The sequence below is a fragment of the Tachypleus tridentatus genome, chromosome 5 (genome assembly GCF_004210375.1).
Source record: "Tachypleus tridentatus isolate NWPU-2018 chromosome 5, ASM421037v1, whole genome shotgun sequence".
Lineage (NCBI taxonomy): Eukaryota > Metazoa > Arthropoda > Merostomata > Xiphosura > Limulidae > Tachypleus > Tachypleus tridentatus.
In genome coordinates, this window is record NC_134829.1 from 44745405 (window position 1) to 44770178 (window position 24774).

Sequence of the window (24774 nt, forward strand, 5' to 3'; positions counted from 1 at the left end):
GCGACTAGAACTTTGAACCTTCTCTCTGTAACCCGGCACGCTAACCTATATAGAAAGATAAAACAGTTTTGAATCATTCCTCATATAAGATGAAAAAAACCCGAGCATCAAGTGCACCTGTATACAGTCATCTTTTTGCCATTCAAAATTGTAAACGTACGTGCGTATGAACCGTCTGTCACACATAGAAAACTCATTTATCTAATACTCTTTGCCACTGGTATATCTAGGATTATGAGAGCTGACATAGCCCGAAACTACACCCCTTAGCTTATCTAGTGTAAACAAACAGGACAATGTTGGGTGTGAATTAATGTTTCATGCAAAACTGAGCATAAAATATCTTAGATACGGAACTGCAGAAGGGCCAAAAAATGGGAAAGAATCAAAGTATCTTATATTGTTTAGTAAAAATCGTTATTAGTGTAAAAACAAAATACTGCACAAGCTAACTGAAGGTTAAGAAATTTAACATGATTCTTTGAAAACTGTTAACGTAACAAAGTTTTATCAGTCTGGACTACGTAACCACTTCAGACATGTGTAATTTTCCTTCTCTGAAGACGATAATATTTTATGTCGAGATCGTCGTATTACTTAAAAGATATATTTTCAGGCTCAAACTATTATTTCCGCTCAGTTTTGTCTTCAAAGTAAGACACACAACTGAAGCAAAAGTTACTCATATCTCTTGGCGACCTGAGGTGATTTTCGCCAATTTTATTGATAAATGTCTGTTTGTTACTGTTGTACTTCTAGTTCGATTTCTCTTTTGAATATTGTCTTGACACCATATTTTGGTTTAACGTGTTTGTTGAAGGACCTCCGTTTTAGACTTAAATAGACAATCATAACTTTTATTGTTATTAATAAACGTCTATTTTCGTTAGGATTTTCTTACAGTAGCTGTTAAAATACTGATCAAATCACCTCTCTTGTTAACAAAAAACACAGTTTTTTTTGTTTGTCTCTTTCTTCTTTAATTCTAAGTTTAACTCAGTTTTTCAAATTTTCGTTTATATACCGGGATTGGTGACTAAAGAATATAGAAGTACATGCACCCCCCATAATAGGAAAGAAAGTGAATATACACCCTTTCTAGTAGGTAATGGACAAGTTCCATTTTCGTCGGCTTTGATTGAAGAAGATGCAAACTATAAGCAATATATTTAGCCACTTTTCTTGTGGCGTCCATCCCTATCTTAAAGCAAAGTCAGACGTTCCTAAGGATTAAAATAGGCTTCCCTTTAGCTAAAAAAATTACTATAACAGGTGATGTGATGAATAAAAACTGTCCTCAAATAATATAATACACTAGATCACTCTGAATACATTTCCGTTATAGCTTGAGCCTCCTTTGATGTTGATGTTATCTTGTGATCTGTGAAACACGTTGTTAGGACAAAACTAAGCTGTCTTTCTTTCTGTTCCTTTATATAATCAAAATTAAATGCATTATTCCATTCTTTCACAAGCCGTCTCGAGACTTCGAATTTAACATAAAATGTTAGGGATATTGTCTTATCAACATATGAGATGGACATAACGAAGTTTGAAACAAAAACCAACGAAAAAGATTTGTTATTTACACATTGACTGAAGAAAATTAGTGTTTTCTGTCTGATAGGATCAGCATTTCAAAGCTGTTTAAATAAATAAATAAAAAAAGATAAGTACAATAAATATTACTCCTAATAATTCGCTGGTGAGACATCGACTCGGTTTCAAACTACTTTTTATAATAACACATTAATTATCTTTTGGGCTGTTTACAAATATTACTTTCAATAACACTTCATACCATTTTTAATGAAAGAAAACGCAACTCGTAATTACATACTAAACCATAAGAATATTTCATATGGACAAACAAGCAATCATAGTCTTACTTTAATGATTTGTGTTCCCAGTCGGTCATCGTCAGGATTGGTTCTTTCATTAAAGCAAAACCTATTCGTTGTTTCCCAGTCAATTTTTCTCTTCTGTAGATGTCGGTCAGCTAGCGTCAACCACAGCTAAGAAGCAAAGTTTTTTTAAGCAAAAAAAATGATAAAAAATACCTCAAATTACGTATATCAGACAACGCGAAAAAATATGCAATGAACTGCCGAGTTACGTAACAAGTTTAACATGTCCTAGTCATTTGTAAGCTACACTTTATATGACAAATTAACCAACCAACGAGAATCGTTGTTCTCAAAGGCATACTTAATATTTTACTCTTTTTAACATAAAAACCAGCGTCTTTTGTTACTTAAGCAAAAGCTTTAATTAACTGGCAGCTTAACGTGCCTTACAACAAATACAAGTTTATGTATATTGGGATAAGGTATCAATTTCGGGTTCTATAACAAAACAAACTGAATTATTTTCTGGGTGATTGAAAATCACGAGAAAGCAGTAGTGAGCTTTATACTCTAGGTCTTTGGAAATCAATTCTAGAATGCCAGTTATAAGAAACAGATATCGGTAGTTATTTGAATTGAATTTCGCACACAGATACACGAAGGATATCTGCGCTAATTGATAGTTATGGTCTGTTTTTTTCTAATAATTTCATTACTTTCGTGTGATGATAATTTTGAGTGACGCTTTTATTTAATTTTTAAAATTACAAATAGTATTTAACCTTTTAGCTTAGTATACTTATGGATATTTAGACCTAAGCTAAATCTCTTGAGTTGGATGACCCTTGTGAGATATTATTGGGATTAAGCTCGAAAACGTTGCTATCAGTGAAGTAAGGCACCAACCCGTTTATTAAATGAATTCTAAGCTGTATACACGTTATTTTTCTTGCGTAAGAATTTAAAGACAGGAAGTACCAATAGTTTGTCCGCTATAAACGATTAATTTAATTAATTTAGAAGTTATTTTTTTATTTCTCATTTATACATTTAACTTACTTTTTAATTAAAAATAATAATTAAAATGTTTATTTACACGAGGACTGAAAATAAAACCGCATATTCGGTTTTGTTAAACCTTTCTTCCTTCATTTTTCGCTTTAAAGGAAGTTGTCGAAAAACTCGGTTCATTTAGGTTCATATGTCTGTTGCAGCCGCGATATTGTCACAATAAAAACATCAAGACTATTAACTGCATGCTTGATAAAAACTTACACTCTAGAATTGTTGAACATTGTGAGCCTTTATTGCTTAACCATTAACCAACATGTCCTCACTCATAGGATTGTATGTTTATTTGTTTTTGAACTTTGCGCAAAGCTACTCAAGGGCTATCTTCGCTAGCCGTCTCTAATTTAGCAGTGTAAGACTAGAAAGAAGGCAGCTAGTCATCACTACCTACCGCCAACTCTTGGACTACTCTTTTACCAACGAATAGTGGGATTGACCGTCACACTATATCGTCCTCACGGTTGAAAAGGCGAGCATGTTTGGTGTGACGGGGATGCGAACCCGCGACCCTCAGATTACGAGTCACACGCTTTAACCCACTTGGTCATGCCAGGATCACTCATAGGAAAGATATATTAGTCACAAAAAGCTTGAATATTCGTTAATTTATGGTCGTAACATATAGACAGTGTTATAACTCTACACACTGGTTATCAGTATCTTCATGTTTTTTTACTCTAATCTCATTACTCCACTCTATAGGATTTCTTGTATTTTCCTGTAAACTTGAGGTGTTATAACGTTAACATTTGGGGGCTCGATCCCTCCCTGTACACCTGTTTCTATCTACTTCATGGCTAAACCTAATACTTTTATTTATTGTTAGTTCTCATTCCAAACAATATAACATTTTAAACATTGCCCACTGTTCAGTTAGAGTCTGGTAATATTAAAAACGATTCTTAAACGACTGTCAGGTAGTTCAGATACTCGCCTCGTAATCTGAAGATCGCAGTTTCGAACCCCCGTCACACCAAAACATACTTTCCCTTTGGGCCATGGAGTAGTTATAATATGACGGTCAGTTCCGTTATACGTTGATAATAAAGTAGCCCAGGAGTTGACGATGGGTGGTGATGACTAACTGCCTTCCCTCTAATCTTACACTGTAAAAGTAGGGACGGCTAGCGCAGATAGCCCTCGTGTAGCTTTGCGCGAAATTCAAACTAAATCAAACCTAAGGAGGTCTGAACGTTAATATCTGGTTATCACATAAACATTTTCTATACCATACGAACCGTCTCTACCATATGCATATATTTCATGATTTTCCGTATTTTTAAGAATACGGAATACCGCCATTACGTTTTGATTCATTAACTTACCCTTTTCCGGAACTCTGACGGTATTCCCCCTGGAAGTCGCGCTACCATTCTCATTGCGTCGTGCCACTGATTGAAACCGCTGTCTCCAGGGAAGGGTGTTACGCTGAACCTTATTTTGGTGTCCACACCTAGAAAACATTTGAAAAGAATAAAACGTCCAAGTTCGCATTTTGTTTCTTTCAGTTGAAGCATTTCTAGCCTTATACAGTACATATAATCATAAATGTACTGTATATATTGTATGTAATCATACATACAATAACTTAAATGTTTACAAATGTAAGTTGTTTCACTTCTCAAAGGCCCGGCATGGCCAAGCGCGTTAAGGCGTGCGACTCGTAATCTGAGGGTGGCGGGTTCGCATCCCCGTCGCGCCAAACATGCTCGCCCTTTCAGCCGTGGGGGCGTTATAATGTGACGGTCAATCCCACTATTCTTTGGTAAAAGAGTAGCCCAAGAGTTGGCGGTGGGTGGTGATGACTAGCTGCCTTCCCTCTAGTCTTACACTGCTAAATTAGAGACGGCTAGCACAGATAGCCCTCGAGTAGCTTTGTGCGAAATTAAAAAAAACAAACAAACAAACACTTCTCAAAACAAGTCACTTCTGAAGCCATGACTAATTATTATTTTTTTTAAATACCTTAGGAAATGATTAGAGCGGAAACCAAAATCTGGACGGTGTGAACCTAATAGGTCATTCTTTCTAAAAAAGTTTAGAAAAGCAAATATCCAGTAAACCATTTCTTGAATATTGAAACTGTCATCAAAATAATAACAAAACATAAACATGTCACTGAGACATCGTCAGACTTGTCTAGAACCTTTTATAGATACCCGGAAACTTTTCACAAAAGACTTGGTGGTGACGTCTTCACCTTGCGCATACAGAATGCGCAAGTATTTGACGTTCCATTTCTTTCTTTCTTTTTTTCAATTTTGCTATACAAAATTCCACATGTGGTAATGAATTCCATTACTCCAGAGCTGGCTTACTGTTGTGCATGAAAATCAATACACTCATCATGCGTTCTACTGTCTGCTGCAAACTCACTGAAGATCAAACGCGTTCATCCTGTAGAGTCCTCACATCATTCTTAGTCAATATAACTAGAGGACTCACTTAGCAATGTTTTTAGGTGATGAGTTGGGTCCTTCTCGGGCCCACTCTCACTTTAAACACTACCACATAGTACCAATTAACAGGTAAGCTTAGCATTAGCGCCTTTAAATACAGGTGTAGTTGGCGTGATAGTTTAATATTTTGTTTGTTTGTAGCGCAAAGCTATGCCATCACGAGGAATTGAGCCCCGGATTTTAACATTCAAACTTACCACTCACTCACTAAGAGACAGGTAGTAGAATTAGTTACCTGTTATTATTCAAAGAAACTTAACCATTACCATATTAACAGGACTACAGTTACATGAAGATTGCAGTCCAGATGGAACACAAAAGAAAAATATACTCTTAAATACTTAATCACAGCCAAATGTACATGAGGATCCTAGTCAAAATACCATAAGCAAATATATTCTTGAATATTTTATTAGAACCACAATTACATGGGAGTCCTAGACAATATACCATAAGGAAATATACTATTTAATATTTAATCATAACCACATTTTCATCAGGGTCCTAGTCAATATATCATAAGGAAATCTTTTCTTGCTTGAGCAGTTATATTCGTATTTATAGAATGACACCCACACAGCCGCAAATAACAGAAATAAAAAAATATTTGTAATAAACTGTACTCAATATTGAAGTACATTATAAATAAAGTTACGGCCCGGCATGGCCAGGTAGTTAAGGCACTCGATTCGTAATCCGAGGTTCGAGGGCTTGAATTCCCGTCACACCAAACATACTCGCCCTTTTAGCCGTAAGGACATTATAATGTAACAGTCAATCACACTATTCGTTGGTAAAAGAGTAGCCCAAGAGTTGGCGGTGGGTGGTGATGACTAGCTGTCTTCCCTCTCGTCTTACACTGCTAAATTAGGGACGGCTAGCGCAGATAGCCCTCGAGTAGCTTTGCGCGAAGTTCAAAACAAACCACACAAACCTAGAATTACAATAAATTTTAACTATCATTAAAAGAAATGAAATTTACATTGAATATTATAATTATTTCAATAATGCATACATTATTGCAAAATTCGAAAACACATTCAATTGACATGAAACGCAATGTTTCTTGCATCAGTTTGATGAAAGAGTAGAAAAGATAACTGTTATTATGGTACATAACGTCTTATTTTGAGGAAGATTAATTTACCGACCACTAGGGAATAGAATACACGAAGCCTCATCGAAAGCGATGACCTCTGGTATTTAGCAAAAAGCCTCGTGTGTGCGGCACGCAAGTTGTACGACCAAGATGCTACAATTTATCATCAGTGGAACTGTGAAGCACTGTTAACATGGAAGATTGGAGTAATAAGTCGCTTTCACCAATACGAGGTTTATATAACATAAAAAATAATATCATAAACATAAATAGTATTTTAAACGAGTTTCTCTGTGTTGCATTTTCGGCCGATTTGATAACATTAGGTATTTGGGAAAGGTCTCGTTGGCAGAAAACCGTCGAGATGCTATAATGCTCTTATCAATAGACACCACAGTGCTGAACCAATGAAGAAATGTTTGTGATAACTGTAGTGAATAATAGACACCACAAGATATTTTATATCGACAATGTTTTTTGATCTCACATAAAATTATTATTCATGGAAAATTATACAGGTTGTTTCCTTATAAGTGGATAGGCCCGGCATGGCCAAGCGTGTTAAGGCGTTCGTCTCGTAATCCGAGGATCGCAGGTACAAATCCCGGTCGCACCAAACTTGCTCGCCCTTTCAATCGTAGAGGCGTTATAATGTAACGGTCAATCACACTATTCGTTGGTAAAAGAGTAGCCCAAGAGTTAGCGGTGGGTGGTGATGACTAGCTGTCTTCCCTCTAGTCTTACACTGCTTAATTAGGGACGGCTAGCGCAGATAGCCCTCGAGTAGCTTTGCGTGAAATTCAAAACAAACAAACAAACAAACAAATAAACTTATAATCGGATCTTGATCAGTATCAAAATGTGTAACAACCTTCGAATTTGATGTTACAGCAGTGTTGATCAGGCAGTATCCTCTCACACAGAGCACCTGCGGCGTAACAGACAGCTAGATTATATTAGCAAGCAAAGAGTTTTTTGTCTCGGAAAATTCTATTAGTTTTTTTGTGTTTTTTTTTTGCTGGAACCAAGTAGAACACTACTATCCAACATATCCTTAAAAACATCTTATTTGTTCAGTTATGTAAGATATGTGGTTACCATTTGATACATTGAATGCATTATTGTGTTATTATAATATTATAACATTGTTAACTTTCATTTATCTCTGGCCTGTATTAAACTATAAACATTTCTTGCGTTTCATATTGTAAAACATAACTAAATATTAATGACAAGTTTTCAGGAAACATTTCCTGTTGTTTATTCATGAATGACTTTAGAACATGCCATCTTATCAATTTCAAATCATGTACGACACAAATGTGTGTGATTGCCTTATATTTATTAAACCCAGACGTGGTGTACTCCCTTTTAATTATTGCACTATGTAATATATATATACATAACATCATGCTCGTAAAATATCGATTCTATAGAACGTTGATAACGATATATTTCAACAATTTTTGAGCATCACCGTTATAGTCCATGTTGCTACGTTCGGTCATGTTTTATCTGAAGGACCTGTATCATGACAGTAATCACGTAGCGCAGTTAACATGGCAGAAGGCTCCATCGTAAGGTTGTCTAAAGCACACTACTCATTCCTGATGTTTTCCATAATCAATACAGTGTAAGAGGACGACTTTCGTCAGCGACCGTTTTTTAAGGTTTCAGTAGCAGATAAATCCATAGGAGCTACGAATTTTCATTTCATTCGTGTGTCTCCCTATACGGAATAACAATAACAGACTCTTCATTCTCCAGCTCCCTGAGGTGTGTGACAGTTGAATGAGCGATATGCTGGGGAGCCTTATCTTGATGAATCCATACTCCGTTGGTCTCGTTTCCGGACGGAAATCCTTCTTGCTATATTGTATACTGTTTGCTTCTAGGGGCACTGAACGGTGTACGCTACTGACTTTTGTGTTCTTAGATTATCACCTGTTATAAGATATCACACATTGCTTACTATGGCTGGGGCACAGTCTATTTCTGGATGGTCCTGGTACCTGAAGTTGATTCATATTCCTTTGTTTTCAAATGCCATTAATTAGGAAGTATATTGATGTCTTGAAAAATTTAAATTCGCGGTCTCACTACGTGTTTATGATTGAGTGTATGAATATATTGCATTGGAAAGTGCTATTACATACTCTTCTTAAAAGCAAAATGCCAAACACAGCTAATGTGCAGTTCTTATACATTCCATTTCATCTTACTGTTTTGAATATTCAATATCATTTTAATATAACCTACTCAACTCTCTGTATAAGATTGACGGTCAAATACTGCAATCTAATCAGATAAGAGTAGCCCAATAGCTGTCGGTGGGTGATGTTGGCTCACTGCCTTTTCTCTCTTGTCTGTAATTTCATAGTTAGGGATGGCTATACTTTTCAACACTCTTAAGTACAAGTCTTTGAAATTTTAAATTCCCAATCTGAATACACCCCAAGTGTTTGACCATTTTGAATCTGAAAAAAGGGCTGTAACACACTTTTCCTAAATACGATAAATTGTAGTTGCATTACAATATCTTAGCAACACGAAGCAAAGCCAAAATGTAGTTCTGATACATTTCGTTCCACCGCGACTTTATATTTGCTGTGGTTGTCCGTAACTTGCTGATTTGCATGTTCGAAATAGTTTTGGTATAACGTATTTAACCGTATATATCATATACTATGTATCATGTATCATAAACACACGCAAATGCATGAAGAACAATTTGGAACAAAATTCATTACATGGAAACTCTGGGTAAACAAAACCACGGAAGAAGTTAAGTGGAGATTTTCATAATAGATATCAGATGTTAATCAGAGATCATTATCTCAGATACGAGATGTGAAACAGAGATCGTCACCCTAAACATAAGATGTTAAACAGAGATCGTCATCATATGTATCAGATGTTAAATTAAACATAGATAGTTACTTTAGATATAAAATGTTAAACAGAGTTCGTCATCCTAGATATGAGATTTAAACAAAGATCGTCATCATATGTATCAGATGATAAACAGAGATCGTTACCCTAGATATAAGATGTTAAATAAAAATAGTTACCATAGCTATCAGATGTTTAAAATGTTTTCTTTGTCCAAAATTTAATAGTCGAATTAATAGTCACGCACACGAAACTATATAATGTAACCAATGGAAAAGCTTGAAAGCTTGTCACACATAAAATGGTAGAAGTAATGATGAAAGAATTCAACATAAGGTTAAGAAAAAGGGCTTCGAAACCAGCCTGAGATGATCTTTGAAGAAATCAGGAAATGCAACAGAGCATATTCTGTTTTACGACGCTAGATGACGGAACAGAACGGTATTTTGACAGAGTTAATCATGATAAATTACTAGAGATCTTGCAGCAGAAGGGGGCAGATTAAACAGATGTAAGAATTTTGAAGAATTTGTAATGGAATGAAGAAGCAGCAGTTGAAATTGATCGAGAAGCAACAGGTTGGTGGTTAATACAAAGTGGTTGTTGGGAGAAGTAATTACGGTTACAGAAGGAATATAGAATGAGGGTAAAAAAAAAAAGTCTGGTGATGCAACACTTGCGGGTGAATTTGGGTAAAGGAATACTGGACAGGATTGTTGGTAAAGAAAGTGATTAGATATATGGACACAGAATATATTGCAATAGTAATTTCACGATATGTGAAAGATTCTGGAATATACATCAAGATAAAAAGTAAACAGTTGAAACAAGTGGAGGAATGTATGGCAGGTATTGAAAACAAATAAACAGAAGTACAGGAATGACATAAACAACTTCAAAGAATTGTAAATAGTTGAAACAAGTGGAGGAATGTATAGCAGGTATTGAAAACAAATAAACAGAAGTACAGGAATGACATAAACAACTTCAAAGATTGATTAGGAGAAATGTGACGTAAGATTTGGGCAAGAGATTAGTAATGTGATATGTACGGTTAGTCCTACTCTACGAGATGGAAACATGGATTATGTCGGTTACATCGAAAAGATGAAAGTTGGAAAAACTTTTACACGCAGAGTTATACATGAATAATCAGCTAAATGGAAAGAAAACATAATTAGAAAATACTGGAAAGTGTATAGATAAAACGATAACTTCTGAATATTTGTATAAAACGAATTCTGCTTTGTTTTGGGTTTATAATTATACCTGAAAAAAAATAACAAAACTGGTAGGGATGATCATGGGTAAAAATCAGAGCAAGAAGAACGAGTGGTAGGAAGTTAGTAGGACGTGTTTAGAAAACTGATTGGTGATTAGAAGTTGAACTGGAAACGTTGGTGTTTATAGCAGGGAATCTGGAACAATGGAGACCACATTTTACCACAGTAAAATATTTTCTCAACCCAAACGAGCCGTTTTTACGTATATATTTTTCTACAAGTGGGTTTTCTCGACACCAGTGGAGAACCACAATTTTCAACTCTCAGAACTGGGGAGGACGCCATGATTGATTGAAGCGCGGAAAATTGAAAATTTTGATTGGTTGCAGAAGGATTTGCACAAATAACGTCACACAACACTTAAAACTGTACTCGACACATAAAATTCCTTTCTACTATTTTAAAGCAAAATCTAGAATCAAAACATCCACTTAGTCTTTTCTTATTCGTAATGTAACCGTCAACTGAGGGCACGTTCCAAACTTGACCACTTCCTCACCTCACTTCTCCCGACCTATGTGGAAAAAATCAGCACGGAAAGCCACGAGGTTTAAAGGTTTAATGGACTAGAGCACATTAGCAAATCAATGGAAACCAAAGTTAGTGTCTTGTTCAATGGAAACCAAAGTTAGTGTCTTGTCCAATGGAAACCAAAGTTAGTGTCTTGTCCAATGGAAACCAAAGTTAGTGTCTTGTTCAATGGAAACCAAAGTTAGTGTCTTGTCCAATGGAAACTAAAGTTAGTGTCTTGTCCAATGGAAACCAAAGTTAGTGTCTTGTTCAATGGAAACCAAAGTCAGTGTCTTGTCCAATGGAAACCAAAGTTAATGTCTTGTTCAATGGAAACCAAAGTTAGTGTCTTGTTCAATGGAAATCAAAGTTAGTGTCTTGTTAAATGGAAACCAAAGTTAGTGTCTTGTCCAATGGAAACCAAAGTTAGTGTCTTGTTCAATGGAAACCAATGTTAGTGTCTTGTCCAATGGAAACCAAAGTTAGTGTCTTGTCCAATGGAAACCAAAGTTAATGACTTGTTCAATGGAAACCAAAGTTAGTGTCTTGTTCAATGGAAACCAAAGTTAGTGTCTTGTCCAATGGAAACCAAAGTTAGTGTTTTGTTCAATGGAAACCAAAGTTAGTGTCTTGTCCAATGGAAACCAAAGTCAGTGTCTTGTCCAATGGAAACCAAAGTCAGTGTCTTGTCCATTGAGCTGAACGGAAAAATTCAGCAACGTGGGGAATAAACTTGGTTTAGTAAGAATGATCCGAGGGCTTAACTTGAAGTACTTACATTTATAACACTATGTAACACAAAGTATTTACATTTATAACACTATGTAACACACATTTTGTTCCTGAATAATTTGTGTTATTTCTTAATTCCTTATGTTGTAAAAGTACAGAAAATGACCATTATTCCCTTCACACTTTGCTTTTGTGACCTAGATAATGACATTTAGAAATGAACCTATTTTCTATGTAAAAACGGACAAATTTGTACATTTTTATTTACATAAGGTCTGAATAAAACAACATATGAATCAAGATTTACATGTATTTATATTAAAGTTATAAAAAATGAACAAAAATGTTTAGAAGTGAGTAGTTTTTTGAGATTTGCGACTGTAATGTAAATCACTTTCACGTATCAGCCCCCAAATATAGTTTCCCATCACGTTTTCGTTATACGCTCCCAGGTCACAAAAGCAAAGTTTTAAGAAAAAATTAGGTCTTTTCCATTTACTTTAGGCATAAACAATTGTGAAACAACACTTTCTGCCCAGGAACAAGAAAAAGTTTTTTGTTTTTTTTTACCCACTGTTTTTAGTGATTTCTTGAGCAGTGTCATACTTAACATGGACTAGTTAACTATGATTACGTGCACGTACAAAGCAACACGTTGTTAACAATAATATCTCAACCCGGTAGAAACAAGCACGTGCAATACTTCTAGTCTGGATATCTGATATCTTGTAAACTTGTATTAAACCATAAAATATAATCTGGAACAAAAACAAACACGTGCAATGAATGCTTCTTGTCTGGATACCTGATATCTTGTAAACTTGTAGTAAATAATAAAATATAATCTGAAACAAAAACAAACACGTGCAATGAATGCTTCTAGTCTGGATACCTGATATCTTGTAAACTTGTAGTAAATAATACAATATAATATAGAACAAAAACAAACACGTGTAATGAATGCTTCTTGTCTGGATACCTGATATCTTTTAAACTTGTAGTAATTAATAAAATATAATCTGGAACAAAAACAAACACGTGCAATGAATGCTTCTAGTCTAGATATCTGATATCTTGTAAACTTGTAGTAAATAATACAATATAATATAGAACAAAAACAAACACGTGTAATGAATGTTTCTTGTCTGGATACCTGATATCTTTTAAACTTGTAGTAAATAATAAAATATAATCTGGAACAAAAACAAACACGTGCAATGAATGCTTCTAGTCTAGATATCTGATATCTTGTAAACTTGTAGTAAATAATACAATATAATATAGAACAAAAACAAACACGTGCAATAATGCTTCTAGTCTGGATAGCTGACGTTTTGTATGTGTATGTGTTTCTTAAAACCAAGTCACATCAGGCTATCTGCTGAGTACACAGAGAGATATTTTGTAAGCTGCTCATCAGTTTAAATTTGTAAAATACCAACTATATTAAAAACATACACAGTGAAGTGTATTATGACACCCTGAGGATTTTGGACCAAAAGGGACTTATTATTTTATGCTCCATTGTGCATGTGGAGTCTCTTAACCGCTGTGGATGAATATCTTCGAGTACTACACCCTAACCGAACAGAACAATGTAATGAATACAGCTGCATTAATATAATAAACAATTCAGTTATAGTTATAAAACGGAGCACCCGAGTCCAGAAGTTGTTATGTAAGAGGTTTAAATAAATCGAAACCTGAAGGAACAAGTTACCGAAAGTAGTCTTAATGTCGTACAGATGAGGTCACGTTTTTCGTGGTGGTTATTTAACGTAATTTTTTTCATGATTAAAAATCGGAAAATGTTTCAGAGAAAAAGGAAATCAAGTTTTTAAAACCTGTTAATGTAATAATAATTAAATAAAACGCTATAACTCTAAATGAAATTCTGATAGATATATTGTGAAAAGTCGTTTCGTACCATTTCTATAAACAAAGGTGAACTGGTCTGCGTATTTATAAATATTATATAAAAATCAAGCAACGTGTAGTTCTAAATATCACTTGAAAATCAAGAAATCCGTGATTACTTGACGTTCTTACTCAAACGTTTACGTGTAATGACAAGTAAGATAATAAACATGATACAGAGTTTCTGTGGTTAATAGAAAATTTGAAAAGGAAATGAAACCGATGCTCACACGTATCTAATAAAGTTTGAACACCTGTTTATTTGTAAATAAGGAGCAACTGTAAACAACATTTATTTGTAAGGTTCACATTGGTGTATTTTGTTCAACTAATACGTGCCTTATCGCAATACTGTTTTCCTGTTTTTCTTTGGTTACTAAGAATGTTTTTAGTACGAACACTGATTGGTTGATAATCATGCGTTATACTATTTATGGCTGCCACAGTTTTGAAATCGATTAATTGTTTTCGTAAAATCGAATCGCATCAGAGAATGGTAGGCCATTTTGAATCCAACATAAGAAGACATAGCGAAGGTATAGAAATTGGCAATACTATGGAATAGGGGTAATACAATGAATATATTTTACTGTTTTCTAGAAGCAATGTGTTTACTTGGATTTGTTCTGAATTTAGCGTGTAACAATTCGTATTGTGTTACGTAAACGACTGTTAAAAACATGATCCAACGTGTACAACTCACAACTCTTGTAAATTACGTGACACCCAAGAATTATCATAATTGCTTAATATAATGAGCTATTTAACCTTTAAAAGATATGTTTGTCTGTTCGGAATTAAACTTCCATATTCTAACAAAACTATTCTTTTAATTTCTGAATCGAAACGATTTCTGATTTTATGATTTTGAAATCGATTTATGTGGGAAATCGAATCAAATTCGATTTTCCGAATAATCACCACAACCTTAATGTTATTGCACAGAAGATGCAAAACTACAACTTTGCAACAAGCAACTGAGATCTTGTAAAAATAAACATTGTTAACATTTATCACTCCAATCTTATGATTCATAAGTCTGATTAAGAATACTGGTTAAATATTACCCACATTGCAATTAGCCAAAACACAATAAAAACGATAACCTTAAACACGTACATAAGTTTTCAGAAAATATTTTGTGAGAGTGGAGCTCAGATATCCAAGTTTCCTCAACTACACGTGGTTTAAAGACAAATAAATGTTTTGGTTTAATGAGTAGTCGGCCCGGCATGGCCAGGTGCTTAAGGTACTCGACTCGTAATCCGACGGTCGCGGGTTCGAATCCTCGTCACACCAAATATGCCTTTCAGCCGTTGGGGCATTATAATGTGACGTTCAATCCCACTATTCGTTTGTAAAAGAATAGCCCAAAAGTTGGTGATGATTAGCTCCCTTTCCTCTAGTCTTACACTGCTAAATTAGGGACGGCTAGCACAGATAGCCCTCGTGTAGCTTTGCGCGAAATTAAAACAAAACAAACACAAGTAGTGACTTCAGTAATAAAAGAACACAATATCGTGTGTGTCAGTGAGAGAGAGAGTCAGTCAGACAGAGAGAAAATAAAATGACTGCAGAAAATTGAATAAACCATGAGAAAGTTTGAAATTCGAGAAACCAGTTTCATTACATTAGTAAGTCTCTTCAGATTCACTTTGTCTTCGGGTGGGAAAACTGGACAAACAACGCCTACCTGACACTGGATCTCTATTTCTCCATGTCAACAAAAGCTGACTAAGTTGAAGTGACCTTTAGATGTGTTGAAATTATGGAGGCTTTGATTTAAACATCTTTCCCTGTAGTCTCGGCCCGGCACGGCCAAGCGCGTTAAGGCGTGCGACTCATAATCCGAGGGTCACGGGTTTGCATCCCCGTCGCGCCAAACATGCTCGCCCTTTCAGCCGTGGGGGCGTTATAATGTGACGGTCAATCCCACTATTCGTTGGTAAAAGAGTAGACCAAGAGTTGGCGGTGGGTGGTGATGACTAGCTGCCTTCCCTCTAGTCTTACACTGCTAAATTAGGGACGGCTACCACAGATAGCCCTCGAGTAGCTTTGTGCGAAAGTCAAAAACAAATTCAATGATTCTTATTTTTATATAATTGTCTTTGTATGAAACTCTTTTTGATTTCCAAAAGATCTGATGACCAAAATTAAGGATGACTATAGCTGGACCTTGGAGGTTTCTCGCGTGGCAGTTCAGCCCATATGTTGCACGAGTTACCTTAAATATTACAAACAGTTGTATGGTTTGAGTACAAAGTGCATTAACTGGTGTATGTTTCACGGGTCTTAGTGTTTGAAATATAGAATTTAAAGCATTAAAATATTGAAATAAAGTGTATCATTCCTTGAACACGTTTCAAAACTCTTTCAACAACAAAATATTCTAAGAGTGACGTCAGTATATAATTAGAAAGCTTCGTTTAGATAGCAATGCCATTAATAAATATCTGTTTTCGTCCAACTGAGGAAAGTATATAACTATCCGAAAATACTTTTCTGATCATAACTAATGTAACGGAATGACTTGTTCCAGTTTAAGTAGCTTATCCATAGCCGTATAAAGACGTTACAATGTTTGTAAATTGTTCCTTGATTTTGACTGAATGTTCTTCTCTAAAGTTAAAACTGATGGAACGTGTAGATCTTATTACTGGTTTGTTTATTGTTAGAATTTTCGAGTAAAGCTGCAAAAGGACTGTTATCTGAGCATAGCTTTAAACTCACAAGTTAGATGAAAAGCAGTTTGCTATTCAACAGTAGCCACTGCCAACTGTTAGGCTAATCCTGTCTGATCGAATAATGGGATTTCTCCGTCATCCTTATAACTCACCCATGGGTCACAAATACGAGGGAATAGCTTTGAATGTTTAAATAACAAGAGGCGACGTTGAATATATATGTTCAATAGATAAACATTTCCTGAACGAGAAAACGTGTATAGATTCACAATCCGAGCATAATGACTACTAGGTCACACCCAAATTTGTGACTCGTAATTTCAGTTTTAGTAACCTCTAGGTCATGCTCAGCTCGGTCATTTTAGGATTAAGTTTTAATACTAAGCGTACAAACTATTAGGCTACGCCCAGCTCGTCCACTTTTAGATCAAGTTTTAGTAAATAGCAAAGTAACCACTAGGAGGCGCCCAGCTCGATTACTCTTAGATCCAGTTTTAATAACGGCGAAGTAATAATTAGATTACGCCCAGCTCTCCCACTCTTGGATCTAATTTTATCAGCCAGTGAAGTAACCACTATGACGCGCCCAGCTCGGTCACTCTTGGATCCAGTTTGGGTAAGAAGGCGTCAGAATTAGGTTACGTGTAAACAAAATGACGTAAAGAGAGATAAGTGATAAGGAGGCCCGGCATGGCCAAGTGGTTAGGGCGCTCGACTCATAATCTGGGAGTCGTGGGTTCGAATCATCATCGCACCAAACATGCTCACCTTTTCAGCCGTGGGGGCATTATAATGTGACGGTCAACCCCACTATTCGTTGATAAAAGAGTAGCCCAAGAGATGGTGGTGGATGGTAATGACTAGCTGCCTTCCCTCTAGTCTTACACTGCTAAATTAGGAACGGCTAGCGCAGATAGCCCTCGTGTAGCTTTGCACAAAATTCAAAAACAAACAAACATGATGTGATCACATACTAAAGGGATAAAAGGTGTGACAATAGTCAGGAATTATACAGTTTGTGACAATTATTCTCGCGATTAGCAGTTTAAGCTCCGCATAATATTAGGAGCTTACAGCCATTTTATAACAAGTCACGTGAGTGACTGTTTCTGGGCTCAAACCCAAATAATAGCCGAACCTCGTTGTACATGGTAGAGCTAGATGCTCCAATCACAGCAAGTTACTACATCAATTTTATATTTCCGATATAAACGATTTATTTAGTTTATTCTTAGAGAAACTGAGAACACGAGTCGCTTAAGCCGGTTTCAAAAACTGTTTCTGTGTCCTATGAAAACCATTTTGTGATCTGGATACTACAAAACACAACAAAAAGAATGAATGAAAACAACATTAAAAGAACGTTCCTCTGAGCTTTGCTTCTTAGTTTCGGTATCGATCGGAGCCAGTGACGTGTAGGCGTCTATTTCTTTCTCTGTCCTTGTTCTGTTTCCAGGCGACAGTTATAGAGGTTTCATTCCGGTGATGATTGAGTCTCGGGTTGATTTATAATAGTTTTTAAACTGCAGGTAAAAGATTTATCTTTAAAGCCATATTACAATCACCTCCGCAGTCGAGTGTGATAGAAAATGTATTACTTATCTCTGCGTATCTTTTCATCCAGGAGAATTTTACGCATTAATTTACGCATGTGTATTTTACGTCATCTTCTCCTGATGTATTAAAATTTAGAGAAGTTTCAGTGATGCTGCAAGAAATGTTTAGAGAAAGAGTTTTGTACATATAACACAGGAGGTAATTAAGACTCTTCCACACAAAGAGTTTTGTACATATAACACAGGAGGTAATTAAGACTCTTCCACACAAAGAGTTTTGTACATATAACACAGGAGGTAATTAAGACTCTTCCACACAAAGAGTTTTGTACATATAACACAGCAAGTAATTAGGACACTTTCACATAAAGATTTTGGTATATATAATACAGGAGATAATCATGACACTTCCCCGCAGAGTTTCGACCATGTAATATTCGGAGATTCAGGGTATTTCCGCACAAAGAGTTTGATCTATATACTAGAAGGATATTTAGGACACTTCCACACGAAAAGTTTCATATATATAATACACGGATATGTAGCACACTTCTACACAAACAGTTTGATCTATATAATACACTGGGATTCAGGACACTTCGACAGAAAGCTTTCGGTCCGTGTGATGTATGGAGATTCGGAAAACTTTCCCACAAAGAGATTAATCTGTATAAGGCACGGATATTCAGGACACTTAAGAAATTTTAAAAGCAAGCTAAGTTTACAATACATCTAGTTTGATGGGTAGTATAGTTTCAGAGTTTCAGACAAAGCCTGCATTATCGAACTTACTTGCAACGTGCAGTTACCCTGAGACAAAGTTTGATTAACGAACGGTAAAGTTTCAGACAAAACCCGTATTATAGAACTTATTTGCAATGCGTAGTTACCCTGAAACAGAGTTTGATTGACAGTACACCTAGTTTGATGAACGGTAAAGTTTTAGATAAAACCTGGATTATCGAATACTTATTTGTAAAGTGTAGGTACAGGTACCCTGAAACGGAGTTTGGTTGACAATACACCGAGTTTGACGAACGATAAAGTTTCAAACAAAACCTGGATTATCGAACACTTATTTGCAACGTCCAGTTACACTGAGAGATAGGTTGCTTTATAATACACCTAGTTTGATGAACGGTAAAGTTTCAGAGAAAACGTGGATTATCAAACACTTCTTGCAATATACAATTACACTGAGACAAAGTTTGGTCTAAAACGTACCTGCCTGCGTTCTACAAGGATATTCAGAGGAGTTTCTATGGTTGAGTGCATTAACCATCTGGCCATGCTAGGCCAGCATCAAATGTAAGCCACACTTATACTATGTATATATTTAGTTTTTTAGTAACTAACATTAATTTAGTATTTTACTTTTTGTCTCGCCTCTCTTTACGTCATTTTCATTAATTATAGCATCAGTATTATTCGTAATAAGTCCTTCCTTTCTATGACTCTGTGGTAAATCTGAATACATATAACGCTACGAACGGGTTTCGATACCAGTAGCGAGCACAAGACAGCCCATTGCGTTGCTTTATGATTAATGACAACAAAACTAATCGTAATAATCCTGACTAAATGCCTTATTATACCGCGGATTCAACTCATTTCTCTCAAATAAAATCAGTGCACTCTAAATACTCAACAAATGTTCACATATGTATGGTAAATGTGCAACAAAATATACGGGAACAAAATTTGTTGTTTTTGAAAATCGCGCACAGTTACTCTAGGGCTATCTGCGCTAGCCGTCCCTAATTTAGCAGTGTAAGACCAGAGGGAAGGCAGCTAGTCATCACCCCCCACTGCCAACTCTTGGGCTACTCTTTTACCAACGAACAGTGGGATTGACCGTCACATTATAACTCCCCCACGGTTGAAAGGACGAGCATGTTTAGGTGTGACCGGGATTCGAACTCGCGACCCTCGGATTACGAGTCGAACGCCTTCACACGCTTGGCCATGCCGGGCCCCAGAACAGATGAAGAATATGCTATAATATAGCAATGTAACACGTTCTTTAAAAAAATACACGAGTCCAAAACTGTCTTCCAATGTAAAAAAATACACGAGTCTAAAACTGTCTTCCAGTGTAACACGTTCTTTAAAAAAAATACACGAGTTCAAAACTGTCTTCCAGTGTAACACGTTTTTTAAAAGAAGTACACAAGTCCAAAACTGTCTTCCAATGTAACACGTTCTTTAAAAAAATACAGAGTCCAAAACTGTCTTCCAGTGTTTAATGATATTCTTATCGTGCTTAGAGAAAAGTACCTTTGGTTTATCAATCTAATTGTACTTCCTTGGTTTGCTCTAACAAGCAGTACTAATGTGTCGTGAATTTGGATAAACTAGACGACTCCAAATAAAGTACCGAAACAAAGACTAGATCAGGCCTCTCTTGCTATTACATATTCACAGAAAAAAATCAAAATTAATTTACCAGGTACTCCATTGAACAATTGTGGATAATTAATTGTAACATCAATACTATTTATACACCTAAACTATTTTAGGTTATCAGGGTTTAGTTACAGACTCCACCTCAAACTCTGTATGTGTTAATGGTTGTCTCTAATGTCAATTATACGCAGAAATAGTATAAATGTTTCTATTACCTGATCTGACTGTGGTAAAACGGTAAAGAAACGTCTACGAAGTTACCAACTGCCTCAGTTTGTGGTACTTCTACAAAGGAAGTCAAGCGTTCCACCCTCACGCCCACGGAAGGGATTGGCAATTGATTCTCGAGTTCATATACAACAGATGTGTAGGTGGCAGTCGTTACATTCGTTTACTTACTGATGAAATTTATTAATCAAGATATGTATGTGTGTGTGTGTGTCAGTGAGGGTGGATGTTGACGTTCTTGAACACGTCACATCATCACCCATTTGTATGTCCTGATATTTGACAAAAAATACACACTGTACTTTTAAATACTGTTATAAAAAGAGATGGTTAGATCGGTCAATGTAAAAACATGACGCATGGATTATTAGTGGAACTACACATATATATAGTCTTGATTTGTCTGCCTATAAATATTCCCTTTTTCGTAAAGCTTGCCTCAACTTCCGTGAAATTGAAACATAAAAAAACAAAAATTAAAAACACATTTTACGTAAGACCTGGCAGTTGACCTTTGACATTTCTGCTCTACCTAGCTAAGCCTAATCGATAAAGCATTTCTTCTTGCGAGACTGATAGAGAGATTATAACACAAACAAACACGATTATTTTTCGACAGTTTTCTGTTGCCACGACCCAGGAAATTAAATTTTCAGTCTTTTTTAAAATACAAAACAGCGTTCGTCACAGTCAAATGTGACTTACAGTACCCTGCAATTAAAGTACCACAATAATCCCTGTCTTCAGTTACAATAGTTACCTTCTCTTTTTCTCCCCATGAATTTGTAAAATACAATAAAACAATTCTCAAAATTATCATGAACAGAGGCGTAGATCCTGGGGGGTATGGGGGTATGGTGCATACAATCATATCCCCTACAGTTTGGTCTGTTGAATTGTTTTATTGCATCACAGGCTTACAAATTGAGTGTTTGTTCTTTTGATTCTCGTGTTCTTACCAATCGAATTATATAATTAGGCCTAGATGTAGGCTTTTTCAGTAGCCGAAATGTACATCTTTAATATAGGCGTGCTTCTAAGCTTTTCGATCTAATCTACAGTTCGTAAGTATCAGTCAATAGGCCTAAGTATACATGCAAGTATCGTAGCAACAAGATTACTCTGTGACTGCATGTTTACAGCTTTCAGGTTCACGTAATCAGAGATTACCAATTTGCAAATTGAACAGTCCACATAAGTGGTTGCAAAAATCATCCCCCCATCGGGTATAAAAAATCTACGCCTCTGATCATAAAGTAATTTAGTGGTTATTAAGGCATTTACTTATCAAGAATTCCCAAACGACCCCTTTTGTTTTTATCTCCATTCGTCTCCGTCAGTTATTTTATATTCTTCAAGACATTTTCATAATTCAGTCTTTCGACGTTGACACACAAACAACATTCAACCTTCTAAATGTAGATAAACCACTAATATATCTTCATGTTGTTTATGTAGCTTGCAAATTTTTTTTTTTTTTAAATTAATTCAATAAGAAATTACTGTAATGTCTGCTTATCAATTACTGCTATACTACTTAGGGGTCGTCAACAATTCAAAATTCGAAGAAATGTGGAATTAAATTTGATAAAACTATATATACGGTTGTTGATAAAGTAATGAAGGCATACTAAGACCGTATAGAGTGAAATAATAATTTCAAGAATTGAAGATAAATGTTTGATTGTCCGATTAATTTGAAAACTTCAAATTCTGAGGTAATTCCAAAAATGTAACTTTAAATTCAATTACGTAAGCATTTTGAATTTCGAAAACTGCTGAGAATTTCCAAAGACCCTTAAGATACAATTTTTCAATTTGGTAAAGTTTAGAAACTAAACACTTCGTGTTTTATCGCGTACTTTTAACGTTATACTATATATGTAGTGAAATTAAATCCAAATGAAGCTAAACGAATGAACAAAATCATGAGGAAGAACTGTGTTAAAAACAGCAAATCCCAACCTCTGATTAATAAAATACACTGAATATTATTTCACATTAATGTGTTTTGTTTATAGCTTAAAAATTTATGGATTACATGTATAAATATATGTGTGAGTGTATTAGCCTGTGCTTTGTGTAATAAGATGTGAGAAATTACTGTTTCTTGAACGGATTTTTATGTTTTCAATCACGATAAAAACAACAACTTTGAAATACACGTTTCTGTGTAGTGATTAATATATCGCAGTGGTTCCCAACCAGGGATGCGAGATAGTGTTCCAGGAGGTGCGAGATAACATTTCAGTTTTTTTTTTTGTTTATATTAAGGGTACTCTCCTATATATTCAATATATATTCAAAAATTACGTTCGATTATTATTTCTTATTTTTCCTGTTACAGACGTACCTTTTTACCTTGTTACAATAAAGTATCGTTTCTACCGTTACCGGCGCAAACCGAAATCTTGTTTTGGCCACCTTCATCTTTATTCTTAAATAAATAATTACTGTGAGGGGTGCGAGAACATATTAAAATTTTTTAGGAGTGCGGAGCATAAAAAAGGTTGGGAACAATTGATATATCGTATAGCAGGATAGAGTTGTGGCCAAGTAAACCAAAAAATGTAACTTACGTTCTCGTCATTCTGAATAAATAAAAATAGTATTCGTTTCCATTTCTATGTATAACATTGCTTCAACACCTATTGATTTCCAGGTTATATTGGAAAAAAGTTACAAAAACAGACAGAAGTAAACCTCAATTCACCACTACGCGTTAAATGTCAAAGTTAGATATCGAAAGGTATATATTGTTTCTAAGCACAATAATTCTTTAATGTTTTGCCATATTTTCAGGTTACAAGTTAAACCGCAAGAGACGTGGTACTTAGATTATCGAAGGAAGAAGAGAACAGTATTTTTATACTTTATTCTGAAGTGTTAAGTTAGATCTAGAAAGAGATGCGATTCAGGTTAGTGTAAGACTAGAAGGAAGGCAGCTAGTCATTTTACTCTTAGGTTACTTTTTACTATCGAATAGTGGGATTGACCTTCACGTTATAACGCTCCCACAGCTGAAAAGGCGAGCATATTTGGCACAACGGGAATTTGAACTCGCGATCCTCAGATTACAAGTCGAGCGCCTTAACCACCTGGCCATGAGGGGCCTCATTGTTACTGTTTTGAATTTCGGTGAATTTATTTATAGTCTTAATGGCTCACATTTTTGATAAATCTTTGCTTCCAGAAGAGTAAAAATAACAAACTATTCGGCACAAACTTAGATCTGAACTTATTGCAATAAACTTGTTGCTACAAGTACTTATAAATATTATAGCAGAGAAGCATCCATGCCCGGCATGGTCAGCTGGTTAGGGGAAGCTTGACTTGTAATCTGAGAATTGCAGGTTCGAATGCCTTCACACCAAACATGCTCGCCTTTTTAGCCGTGTGGAGCATTATAATATGACAGTCGGTCAATCCGACAATTCATTGGTGAAAGAGTAGCTCAAGAGTTGGCGGTGGTGATGACCAGGTGCCTTCCCTCTAGCTTCACACTACTAAATTAGATGCTGTTTGCACGTGTAGCTTCGCGCAAAACTCAAAACAAACAAGATAACTCTTCTGCTTTTGTGTTTCAACTTGACACGGTGATCTTAACCTTTAATATTTAGTTTTAATGAAAATCTTATGTTAAAAAGTTCATATTTATTTGAAAAAACTGAATGTAGTGATTTGTTACCCCCAATTATTGTAACATTTCTTTCAAAATGTTATCGGAGTTCTACTTGTGACTGACCATTAGAGCTTGTTCCTATGTTTAGCACGTTTCACCATATTGCTCGAGGCCCTAGATCCGACCTCTGCGGGTAACCTTTTTTAATAGTACCTTGCAACCATACGTTCCCAACAATAACAGCAAAGCAATAACCAGTGAACGATAGCTTCCTACATAAGATGAAATGACATAGTTATTAGAACCAGAAGACGGTTTGCTGCTAGATACTGAGGCTTCGTTGTAAGTTTTATTTGCCAAACATTTTCATCTTATTAGTACATAATTATTCCTTTTTTAATTAAATTATACTCAACCAACTGTTCAGGAAAATGTATCGTTTGTCTACTTGCTTCTTGTATGTAATCG

At 35.5% G+C, this 24774-nt stretch overlaps 1 protein-coding gene across 4 annotated transcripts in view; it reads right to left on the reverse strand.

The window, feature by feature from the left end:
* The window catches only part of LOC143251059 (uncharacterized), a 162238-nt gene that overhangs the window by 37082 nt on the left and 100382 nt on the right, over nucleotides 1-24774 (reverse strand). For all 4 annotated transcript variants that reach the window (XM_076502402.1, XM_076502401.1, XM_076502403.1 and 1 more), the window contains 2 exons: nucleotides 4244-4371; nucleotides 1890-2015 (listed from right to left, as the gene is read on the reverse strand). In XM_076502402.1, coding sequence (XP_076358517.1) covers nucleotides 1890-2015; nucleotides 4244-4371 — 254 coding nt within the window. The remainder of the gene's footprint in view (nucleotides 1-1889; nucleotides 2016-4243; nucleotides 4372-24774) is intronic.